Source organism: Stigmatopora argus, chromosome 10 (assembly GCF_051989625.1).
Source record: "Stigmatopora argus isolate UIUO_Sarg chromosome 10, RoL_Sarg_1.0, whole genome shotgun sequence".
Classification (NCBI taxonomy): Eukaryota; Metazoa; Chordata; class Actinopteri; order Syngnathiformes; family Syngnathidae; genus Stigmatopora; species Stigmatopora argus.
This window is the reverse complement of record NC_135396.1, coordinates 1,823,832-1,836,890: the sequence shown is the minus strand read 5'-3', so window position 1 is coordinate 1,836,890 and position 13,059 is coordinate 1,823,832. Positions and strand designations below refer to the sequence as shown.

At 40.0% G+C, this 13,059-nt stretch overlaps 1 protein-coding gene across 1 annotated transcript; it reads left to right on the top strand.

The window, feature by feature from the left end:
* The first annotated feature begins 4,062 nt into the window (after window positions 1-4,062).
* laynb (layilin b) lies at window positions 4,063-12,814 on the top strand. Its single transcript, XM_077611559.1, has 7 exons — window positions 4,063-4,270; window positions 8,304-8,610; window positions 9,705-9,859; window positions 10,094-10,144; window positions 10,485-10,562; window positions 10,629-10,743; window positions 11,808-12,814. Exons 1-7 carry the CDS (start codon window positions 4,198-4,200, stop codon window positions 12,133-12,135), a joined length of 1,107 nt encoding a protein of 368 aa, XP_077467685.1. The 5' UTR covers window positions 4,063-4,197; the 3' UTR covers window positions 12,136-12,814.
* The last annotated feature ends 245 nt before the right edge of the window (window positions 12,815-13,059 follow it).

The window sequence follows — 13,059 nt, the reverse complement described above, 5'->3', positions numbered from 1 at the left end:
TAATATATATATAAAAAATGATAATGCTGATGTATTTTAAGAATAGATAGAATCAAAATGGTCTTACCGTTTATGGACCTTAGCAGGTATTTTGTCACTTAATCGTTCCTAGAAGATCGTTTTTATACATCGAGACACCCAAAACCTTGAAGGCGTGTCCCATATGCACTAATCTCAGCCAATTATAGACCTTTTTATAAAAAAACAAATGTATAGGACCATCCTTGAATACCTGTTGGTTTCCATTTGGCTACAGTATTTCAACAAGAATTATAGATTACATAAAAAAAATAATTGATACACAATTACATTATCTTATTGGCCTTGGTGCAATTTAAACACAGATACAATGCATGGAATCGAGTCAGATTTTATCATTAGTTGTTCATTTGAAGGGATAAAATGATTTATCTTAATTTTGCATTAACATGTGTGTGTGTGTGTGTGTGTGTGTGTGTGTGTGTGTGTGTGTGTGTGTGTGTGTTTCACTCAGAGCTAAAGTAACATTGTGTGCAGTTTAATGTCAAATCCAGTGAGGAAACACGTTTGCCAAAGCTATTAAGTTCAGAACCGACCTTTTGGTAATTTCCCTTGCATGTCAAAGGTCAATTTTGTCTCATTCTTCGCCGTATTGTGATTGTGCACATATCGCTGCAGGCCTCACAATGAACCGCTCAAGTGAAATATATCATTGTTAACAACAAAGACAAGAAAAAGACAGAACATTTGTTACACGAGCCGCGTATCATGTCACTTCTCTACTATATGCATCCCTCGTGGCGTATTAACAGAGACTCGCGTGCGCAAATCCCTTTTGAAAGGCAGTAAACATGTTATACATTTCCGTACAGGGGAAAAAAACTATGGTGGAAAGGTCATTTTAGGGTTTTGATTGTGCGGGAACAAAACAGAGATGATTATCACTTCCTTAAGTGAGATGGAATACGGCGGGTTTATATGACAAGCGATGATAGTTTCATTCATAAGCATAAATTGTGCAATGTGATATGTAATTAAGACATGACGGATGGGAGAATGCACACTTGATTTGTGTGAGAAGAAAAGCACATTGGGAATTCTTCACCAAAGAGATTGTAAACAAGAATTCTGTAATTACAAACTAATTCCCGTGTCAGGTTCTCACGTTTATTCATACTTTTCAACAAGCGTATTAAATGAATGTGTGGTAGTTGTTTGCAATAAGCAATTCAATGGGAACTTTACTATTCTCTAGTGGTCATAGTTGGTATAACTCCACATATACAGTAATGACTCACTTATTGCGAATTCACTACTTTGTGATTTTTTTCCGCTATTAATTATTTAAAAAATATATAATATGTTTATAAAAATGTTAAAATCCACGCTTAAACTCCTTAGCGGAAGCCACGTTAGCGGACTCAGCACTTAAGAAAAAAAAGAAAAAAATGTTATAATATGTGTTAACCTACTTCGCAATTTTTCGATAATCTGGTCTATATTAACCGCAATATTCAAGAGATTACTGTATATAGTACAATATATATATATATATATATATATATATATATATATATATATATATACGGGACCTCGATCCAGCAATGTGTGGTGATCATAAAAAAGTACCTATATAAAAAACGATAGTAGGCGATAGTAGCAAAATTAAAAATATTAAAAATAAAAATGAATATAAAATAAAATCATTGTATGCCAGGTGATTAGATTTGATGACATTCTTTTTTGCAATATTTCCTCATGAAGAAAAGCTTTCCACAGATGTTCAATTGGATTTAAATCAGGGTTTTGGAAAAGTTTTCTCATTTAAAAAGCTTGCCAAAGATGTTCAATTGGATTTAAATCAGGGTTTTGGAAAAGTTTTCTCATTTTAATTTTTTTTACCCCTTTCATTTTTCTTGCTAATATTAGTATATTTGTATTGTTATGATTCTGCATAATTATGGTGGTGGCTGTGTTTACTTGTTTCTCCAAATATTAAAAATAAATATATGTGTTTTTAAGAAAACTGCACATTTTTGCATTGGCGCTCCTCTACAAAATTAGAGATACATTCCACCAATTAAGCGCCAACAATCAGCGATGTGTGTTTCTGCTCCAAATTTCTGTAATCAAATCATGCCAAGGAAGAGGGAAAAAAACAGTAAAAATAAATAAATAAAAAAGAACTTTTATGCCAAGCCTGGAAAAGATTATCTTCGGCGATTTGCTTCTGTTGTGGGCTGTGTTGACTGGGATTTAAAAAATAATAATAATTAAATAAATAAGAGTTGCATTTGTCATACATAGACGAACACAGAAAGAATTAAAAGAGACTTTCTTTGTTTTCATGCAAATGGGTGGAATCGGAATTGAAATGTCTTTTCCATATAATTCCAGACTATTTTGGAGACTTTCCCCACTTGATTTCTGGAAATGAAGTCACACTACCCAGAGACCAAAGAAAAGCAGTGAACAGGAAGTATGGAGTGGACAAAAAAAAAAGGTTTTCCTGTCTTTCCTCTGGATTCCTTCCTGCCCACTGCTCAATATATACAGTAAATGTCTTCTATTCTCTCGTGACATGCTCTGTTTGGATTACTGTTTTTTTGCAGCATGATTTTTTGGGGGGAAATGTCTTCAACTCTCGGTTGCACTTTTAATACACGTTTCTTATTTTTCAAGAGAAGATGATCACTGCCCAGTAATCCAATATTTGGTATTCTATGCAGCTTTTTGCTGTCAGCTGAGATAGGCTCCAGCACCCTTTCAGGTCAGACCTGATGAGCAAATGTTCTTTTTGTGGCCTTTGTAGGGTTAAGTATAGTTTTTGTTTTTATTACCAAAAATAGGCACTTCCTCTAAAAAAATGGTTAAGTGTAGCTTCCTTTTTAAATGAGAGAATGTGTCAATAGAATATTGTTAAACGATTAAAACATAATAATTAAAAACACATTTTCATAAGGAAGGCCCGGTGATTGAGTGGTTCGCGCGTCGGCCTCACGTTGGGGGGACCTGGGTTCAAATCCAGGTCGGTCCACCTGTGTGGAGTTTGCATGTTCTCCCCGGGCCTGCGTGGGTTTTCTGCGGGTACTCCGGTTTCCTCCCACATTCCAAAGACATGCACTGTAGGCTGATTGGACACTCTAAATTGCCCCTAGCTATAAGTGATTGATTATTTGTTTGGTAGTGCCCTGCGATTGGCTGGCTGCCAATTCAGGGTGTCCCAGTCAGCTAGGCTCCAGCACCGCCCGTGACCCTAGTGTCGATAAAGCGGTTCAGAAAATGAAATGAGACATTTCCATAATAATATAAATATGTGGGTGGCCCGGTAGTGAGTGGTTAACGCGTCCGTCTCACATCTCTACAGTCGTGGGTTTGATCCCAGGTCTGTCCTCACTGTGTGGAGTTTGCATGTTCTCCCCGGGCTTGGGTGGGTTTTCTCCATGTACTCCAATTTCCTGCCACATGCAGTGAAGGCTGGTTGAACACTCTAAATTGCCCTTAGCTACGATTGGTTGTCCTTTGTCTCCTTGTGCCCTGCGATTGGCTGGCTACCAATTCAGGGTGTCCCAGTCAGCTAGGCTCCAGCACCCCCTGCCACCCTAGTGAGGATAAAGCGGTTCAGAAAATGAAATGAGACATTTCCATAATATAAATATGTGGAGTGGAGCGGCCCGGTAGTCGAGTGGTTAACGCGTCGGTCTCACATCTCTGCGGTCGTGGGTTTGATACCAGGTCACTGTGTGAGGTTTGCATGCTCTCCCTGGGCTTGGGTGGGTTTTCTCCAGGTACTCCGATTTCCTCCCACATGCAGAGAAGGCTGATGAAAACTCTAAATTGCCCTTAGCTATGATTGGTTGTCCTTTGTCTCCTTATGCCCCGCGATTGGCTGGCCACCGATTCAGGGTGTCCACTCCCTGATCAGCTCTAGCACCCCCCACGAGCCGGTTCAGAAAATGAATGAATCTAAAATCTGTGTGTTTCCTTTTAGACAAGTAGAGGGGGGACTGGTGGTCTCATTTGCCCCCCTCTCCTCCTCTTGTACTCCTCCTCCGTCAAATCGTGCGCACGACCCACTTTTCCATCCAACGCTGAAATCGCAGCTCAGTCTTGCTCGGCCCCAGCGTGCGTTTGTCACGAGTTCCGTCCAAAAAAAGCTTGTTTTTCCTCACTTTTTTCAGTCAAGAAGCAAACGGCAGCAGACGTGAACATGTCGAGATGGATTTTGTGAGGTGGTTCGGCCCGCTGGTCGCTTTTCTCTTCCACAACGGCTTCGCTTCCAAAATCAATGGTAAGACGTCAATCGACGCTTTTGGCTTCTTCCTCCACTTCCGATCGGTCATTATTTTTTTCCCAACTTGGACGCGTGTTTACTTCGGATTTACTGCTGGAATTCAAACGTGAAATGAGGAAAAGTCCGAAGAAAAAGTCGCGTCGGGGTTGTAATTATTAACAGGCGACGTGATGTGGAAAATATCAGCAGCCACATGTTGTTTTCTTCTGGGCTTCTCGTTCTGGAGGTCCCATCTCCACTTGGACTAAACATCTTCTCTTCCCTGACGCCAGGAATAAGGAAAGAGGACCACAAATCAAAAAAATCAAAAAAATCTAATGTTTGGGGCCAAGTTAAACAGATGAAAACAATCATAAAGTTGCAAAGTCTTAAAGTGTGAAGCCAAAAACAAGAGCAAAGTTGCATAGGCAAGCAGTGTTTCCTTCACAATGATGTTGTTATTGTTTTGGGGGGGCGTGGTTATTGTGCCAATTCTGATAATTAATCCCACATGTTATTGATGGTGATACATTTCTCGCAAATGCACATAAATCTATTAAGTGAGTTGTTATTGAATGGCAGCCCGGTGGAGAGAGTGGTTAACGTGACGGGATCACAGCTCCGGGGTCCCGGGTTCAAATCCAGGTCAATCCACCTTTGTCGAGATTGCATGTTCTCCTCGGGCTTGCGTGGGTTTTCTCCGGGTACTCCAGTTTCCTCCCACATTCTGAAAAACATGCATGGTAGGCTGATTGGACACTCTAAATTGCCCCTAGCTATGAGTGTGAGAGTGAATGGTTGTCCATCTCCTCGTGCCCGAAAGTAGCCGGGGATAGGCTCCAGCACCCCCTGTGCCCCTTGTGAGGATAAAGCAGTTCAGAAAATGAATGAATGAATATCTGCCACTGACAAAAGAAAATTAAGTTGAACACTTTAATGTATTTTGGGGGGTAACTTAATGATTGGCTATTGTTATATTAACTGTCTACATGTGTTGCTGCACCGTTTTAGGCAAAAATTTATTATTGCCGATGGTATTGGTTGCCGGTGTATGGCATGAAGTTGGGGCCGCTGTGGGTGCAGAGATTTTTGTTCCAACTGTTACAGCACAGAAAGTTGAAGCATCGGAGGTTGGGCTGAAACAAGAAGCACCTGACTACAATCCCCTGATTGCACTTGCAAAATACCACAGTTGTGGAAAGGTTTCCTCTTTAGAGCCTGGAATGAAAGAACCCCCGCACCCACTGCAGCCCTTTGTGGAATAGTTTGCCCACCCCTGAGTTAGTGCATTTTAAATCAAACTTTTTAGGATATGTCAAGTACCCTTTTGTAGATTTATTGGGGTCCTGGGTTCAAATCCATGTTAATCCACCTGCGTCGAGATTGCATGTTCTCCTCGGGCCTGCGTGGGTTTTCTCCAGGTGCTCCGATGAACTCCCACATTACAGAAACATGCATGCTTAGCTGGTCGAACACTAAATTGCCTCTAGCTATGATTGGTTGCCCGTCTTTTTACACTCTGCAATTGGCTGAGCACCAAATTCAGGGTGCCTGAAGTCAGGATAGGCTTCAGCACCACCCGCGAGCCTTGTGAGAATAAGCAGTTCAGAAAATGAATGAATAAAAAAAGGCAGATGACGACACTCACATTTATTAGCCATCCAGACATAATATTTGATTACGAAAGATTTTTGAATTGAATTGAATGCTTTTATTGTCATTATACAAGTTGAATGAGATTTAAAGCTTTCACCTTATAGTGCAGAAATAACAACAGATCAATAAATAATCAATACATTAAAAACAGTATTGCAGTTTTTTTAAACACAGCTACAGGAACAATAAGTCCAAAAATACATGTAGCATTAGATAGCCACTTGTTGTATTATTGTCTTGTGTCCAATCATTGACCTGATTCAAGTGTGGTGAAAAATAATTCGTGTTTACAGCTCTAAAAATCTTTAAAAAGAAACACAAGCCAAATTTCAAGAACAACATCTCCTCCCAACTTCCCATGTCCATATTTACATCCAATTTCAAAGAAGTGTTAAGCCGTCACTGACGCTGGAGTGAAGTTGACCTCAGGAAACGGTGGCGACTATTTCAAGTTCACTGTCACAAAAACAAAAAACAAAGTCAAATGTTGTCGTTACTACCAACCAAACACTCAAATCCAATCATAAACTTAACGTTCACTCACTGCATAAAATTTTAGTTCATCTCACTTTCCAAGAAAACAGGTAACGGAACAATTCCGACAACAAGAATGGAAAATCTGCACTATCGTCAAACGGCATTGGAACGCATCAATGTTCCTGATACTATTTGGAAACAATCTATATATTTTTTAAGGCTTACACTTGGCCATTTTAGGTCATTCATCTCCAGCTATCAAATCTGGACAGAGTGAAATGTCTTATCTGCGACGGTATTGACATCCGAATGTACACGAGCACACAGAGGCTAAAATAAATGACCATGTTGCTCTTTATTTTTTTTATCCTTAAAGCACAGTACTGCATGTACCTTCAAAGCCAAGGTAAGTGTCCCTTTATATGCTTATCGGGACTGCCATGATCAGGCCCGACTAATACGTCCTCAGACAATAATGACCTAAGAGTGACTATTAAACAGTGTAGTTTATTTAGACCACCAAACAGCAATCTATATTGTCAAACCCAGTGGCGGTCCGTGCATTTTCTCATAGCTCCTTCAACGAATCAATCCAACCCTCAAAAACTATTTTATGGCTATAAAACCTCTACTGCAGCTACAGCTGCGACACATAAAAAATAATCAATAAATCAATGCACAAAAATGGGGTAAAATACACTTCCTAGCAGCATTTAATGATTAAATACAAATACTGGAGCTTTTCAGACATTACAACCGGGCCAGGGGGGTGATTGACAGCGAAGGACGTCAATGGCGAAATGGCAAAAAATTGCACTAAAATGGGGTAAAATCCACTTCCTAGCAGCATTTAGTGATTAAATACAAACACTGGAGCTTTTCAGATATCAGAACTTGGCCCACAATTGAAATATTATTTCGGAATATAGCCATATTTTACTCACCAAAAATCCTTTTGAACTGTACACAATATCCATCCTCCTTTCTTTCTTCCTTCTTTTCCATCGGCATCGAAGCTAATTCTGAAAGTCGAGCCTGACCTGTTATATTTCTGGCATACGTTTTTATTCGATTTAGTGCTGAAAATGTTCGTTCCTGGTTATGACAGATTTGCTTGCTTTGGAGTTGTCTGACCTTTCTTAATGATGTCCAGCTTTTTTTTTCTTGAAAAGTCTGTCTTGAAAATGGCTATGACAGTAAATCTGCAAACAAAACCATTTCTTCTCCTCCTTCAGCCATTGCGGGTTGACAAAACCGCTATTAAATCAACACAACAATATATTTGCTTGTGCAGCTCGCTCCAGATACAGTTTGGTAGCTCTGGCTAGTCCCCTCTATCACTAGCCAATCATAGTTGGTAAAAGCGATGACGTATCCCTACGCCTGCGAGAAGACTTGGTGTCACCAAATCGAATTCTGATTGGTTAAAGCAACAGTCTTATCGACGCTTGTTTAATGCAGCAGAGCCTGCAGAACTGATTGTGAAGGCCTTGAGGCCGATTTCTGACCCTGGCAACAAATAATGGCTGAAATGTGATTGGTTAAATGCTTCAATATGAAAACACATATCTGGAAGCAGTGCAACCAGGGGGGAAATCAATGAAAGGAAGCTAACAGACCATTTGGAATCATAAAATGAGTATTGATGGACAAAATATAATGTATGATTCAGATATTTCTTAGGCCAGCAGAGAAGGGCTTGAAGGCCGTGACAGCCCGCCACTGGTCAAACCTTAGAAACCCGGTTCAAAGATTAAACAGTTCTTTTCCCATTTTTCTCCTGATGGTTGAATGTATCGACTGAGTGCAATACAACCCCATCGGCGTCTAATTTTGCGACCATGTGACCGCTGTTGAAGTCTCAAGACAACAGTCGATCTGTTGTTCTGCTCTATTAACGCTCGACGTTTATATCCAGGCCAACGGATCTGCCGGCGGGGGACGGGACGTCCGTGCTACAAGGTGTCCTACTTCCAGGACAGCCGGGGCAGGCTAACCTTCCAGGACGCCAGGCAGGCGTGCCGGGCGGACGGCGGCGAATTGCTGAGCATCGAAACGGAAAGCGAGCAGCGACTGATCGAGAGGTTCATCCAGCAGCTCCACGCGGCCGACGGAGACTTCTGGATCGGACTTCGACGCGGACCTCAGCGCTTCAGGACGGGGAATGCTAACCCCGGATGCCCCTCGCAGTACTTCTGGTTGGACGGGAGCAAGGCCAAGTTCAGGTTGCGTTCATTTCTGGTCTATTGCCTTCGTAAAATCTTCTCGTTTGGGCCACGCTGATCTTTCCACTGTCGCTTGAAGATTGATAACCACAGACTTTAGAAAGGAAAATTATTGGAATATAGCCTGTGTCGAAATAAAAAAGATTATTAGTTTAAATGAGTCATTCCTGGGAGGATATCCAGTTAGTCGTGGCAGTTTAAAACGGGAAACTGAAAGGTTTTTGTAAGAATACAATAAATTATTCCACCAGAAGGAAAAAAAAACATGCTGTTAAATTTAGTTTGAGAAGACACATTTGGTATTGACAAAAATGTTAACCAAAAAGCCTTAAAGCAAGGGTGTCAGACTCGGGTTGGTTCGCGGGCCGCTTTAACGTCAACTTGATTTCACGTGGGCTGGACCATTTTAGATATAATATTTAGATTTTTTTAAATGGATTAAAAGCCCTGAATATTCAGTTTTTTATAAATCTAAAACAATGTTTATTTTAGCTTTTTTTAAATATATTTTTAGATTTTACAAACTGATTTTTGAACTAAATAGACAGAAAAAATGGATTAAAAAATGACAATTATTGATTTAAAAGGGGGAAAATCAGGAAATTTAATATACATCTATACTCTTCATTTTAATTTGATCCTAAAACAGAAAGTCGGCACTCATGATTTACTTTCCCGGGCCACACAAAATGATGCGGCGGCCCAGATTTGGCCCCTGGGCCGCCACTTTGACACCTGTGCCTTAAAATAAGAAAAAAAATATATAGACACTACAGATATTTGCTTTAGTTGGCTTCATATCAAACGACTTATGTTATAAATTGGCTAAAACAAAGTCAAAATATTTTTTTGTCTATAGACCAGGATTGGTGAACACGTGGCTCTCGAGCCGTATTCGGCTCCCGGCCAAAAAAAATGAATGCGACCGTGGTCCTTTGCCTTGTTTCATGTTTCTCTTATTTTTAAACACAATCAAATTCATCAGGGCCCATTAAAACACATCATAAATTACATTTAAAAAATAATTTTGAAGATTAGATTATTTTTAATGCTGCTTTTGATGAATTAAATGAGTCGAAACATGTGCATTTTAGGAACTGGCACTGGGATGAGCCTTCCTGTGGCGGCGAAATGTGCGGGGTTCTTTACTACCAACCCTCCGCGCCGGATGAGGAAGGTCACTTCCTGTTTCAGTGGAATGACGACAACTGCAACACCAAGAACAACTATGTCTGCAAATATCCGAAAGGTAAGCCTGAAAAATCACCTATTCCTGCTTAAAATTAAGGTCTGAATCCTGAAAACAGTGCCCACCATTGTGCTATTAATTTTTTTTTTAAACGAACTATCTGGCATCACATGCTTTTGTATTTCTTACACTTTCCCAGTATTTATTTGTAGTGTAAAGCTTTCAAAGTGTTATTTTCTGTACACGTGTGTAAATATACAACATGTGAAGTCAATCATTTGTTCATATTTTCAGAAAAAGCGTCAGTATTTACAGAGGCGGGGAAAGGAAACGCACCACATGCAGGTACAACATCAAACATATCTAGTTTCAAAAGACGCGTTTGAAAACAAACGGACAAATTACAGTGGTGTCTAAAACTTGATATTCGTTCATGCTGTATTTTTCTTAATTTTTAAGATATTTAAAAAGGTTGTCAATCCAATCTTGTATTTAGCATTGCAATTTTTTTGTCTAATCTGTTACTTATACCATTAGAACTATATGATATGGAGCATTTATTATTTTGTCTGCCAATAATTACGTCAAAACAAGCACTGAATAAAAAAGACGTGTTACTTGAGACATTCATGTATTATTTTATTTTAAACCAATACAACAATCAGTTTGTTTCTTTTTCAAACAGTTCCAACCGTGACGCCAAATCTATACTTTTCAACAAAAAGTGGCAAAACGATGAAAGAAGGAATTCCTGAGTCATCAGGTTAGAAGATTATTTCTTGATGCCATTTATATTTTTAAATAAACTAACTAAATCTTTCTTTTTTAGTGTCTTTTTCTGACAGCAGCCTGTATATTCCCTACATCCTGTATGCAACCATTCCGGCTCTCCTCCTCCTCCTGCTTGCAGTTTCTGGCTTTTTCTGCTACAAACAAGCTCAACGGTATGACAGCAAAACGCAAAAATATTCATTTTTTAATCACAGGGTTTTAATTACACATTCCTAATTTTCCTCAATGCTCCCAACAAAATGCAGAGTGCTTTTGGTCATTTTAAAACGGACAGAAAACAAAATACAATCAAACATTTTATTGTATTTCAACATAAAATCTTCCATCAAAACATAGCAGTCCTAACCGAATGTAAAGACATATTCCAAAATATCATGTAAATTAGCATAGTTCTTTCTGTCATTGTGTACAAGCAGCCAATAGAAGATACATAGATCACAGTTATCATTTTTTGATTGCTATATTGGAAGGGAAGAAAAGAAAATGAGTTCTGTTACTCATCTTCTCAACACTGGCGTCACTATCACATGTTTGAATTTGAGTTTGATTTATTTAATAAGGGACAGCACATATTAATGAACATATTTATATTCATGTTAATGAACATTTGTATGTAATTATTGTAGCCGAGGACTAATTTCCATCATTAGCCCCTTGTGCAGGTTGAAGGTAAATGATCACACACACACACACACTCCCACACACACACATTCTCAAACACACTCTCACACACTCCCACACACAATGCACACTCTCACACACACTCTCACTCTCTCTCACACACACTCACACACACAATGCACACTCTCACACACACTCACACACTCGCACACTCTCACACACACTCTCACACAGACACACACTCTCACACCCACTCACACACACACTCTCTCACACACACATATTCTCAAACACACACTCACACACTCTCACACACACTCTCACACACTCCTACATATATTCACACACTCAGCCAATCACACACACACACACTCCCACACACTCCCCCACACACACACCCACACACACACACTCTCACACACACACTCCCACACACACGCACACGCAAACACACACAAACATACACACACACACACCAGTAGCACAGTTTTAGACAGCGTTGTGATGGCAATTTTGTGACAATAATGTACGTACGTAACAAAGCGATCTCTTCACAATTTGCCCCTTCATCGTAATAACAGTCATTTGCTTTCAGGAGGAAGTCAGACAACAAAGCCTCCCCCAGCCAAGCCAAACCTTGGATGCCCACGGAAGCGCTATCGTGCCCCATTCAAGGACCCTACGCTTTCAGCGACATCACAAAACTGTCCCACCGCGACGCCGACGGCACCCTACCGGCAGATTTCAAAACAAAATACCCCCATTCCCCTTCCAGGGAGCCGCAGTGGAATAATTACGAGAACGTTTTATTGACGGACAGGGAGAGCGGCTTCGTGAGTAACGACATCTACGAGACCAGCGGGCCTCACGGTGGACACCATCGCCCCAAACCAGGATGGGTTGAAAATGAGATTTATGGCTAGCACCTGCTCAAAAATGCCGCTAACTAGTAGCATTCATATCCCACATGTCTGGTGCAGGATACCTGAACATGTGGGTGCACTTATTGGCTTTTTGCGAGGAACAAAATAAGACTTGTGACTGTTAATTATACTTAAGATACATGTACAGAAGTATTGGAATACAAGTATGGAACAATAACTTTGCCCTTCATGTGAATTATGTCATAAATTCTGCATTCCCAAAGGAAAATTTGCACATTTGAAAAAAAATATGTTTGACCGATGTGTTGGTAAATGAAAAATATCTCATAATTTTAAAAACTTGCATGCCAGAACGCCCGTGAGTCAATATAATTGATACAATATTATGTTTTTTGTTTTTTTAAACTAAAAAATACCCTGCTATTCATCTAACCCTGAACCAGGGACCAATAATATCTGGAATGAATGAGCTAGGTTATGCAATAACAGATGTTTTAACTTTATTCATTTTACTTCAAGTGGTTTACATTGTCCTTTCTTATCTGTCAATTCTGTCAAGTTATGTAACAACAGTTTTGATTTCAAAGAGGACGTGATTAACCCAAATATTCCAACTTGTCAGCTTGCCTGCAAATGCACCGCGACTATATTTGGTTAAGACTTTTTTTTTTCCATGCAAAGGCTATAATATTCATCCAATAAAACAATTCTGCAGGACCGACGGGCCTTTTCTTCGACCCGAAAAAGCTCAGCGATGCCCGCAATGCTAAAAAACTGCAGATTTCCCACTTCCACCTGACAATTCGATAAACTTTGATGACACTGAACAGTCCTCTAGGGAATTTTTCCACACGTCGTGAGTCGCTCACTCTCATGAACGTGTTCGATCCCCTCCGATTTATGTGACTCGATGAGTGCCGTTTGGGTCAGCCGGTGTCGTGGAAAGCTGGAAACGGCGCAGTC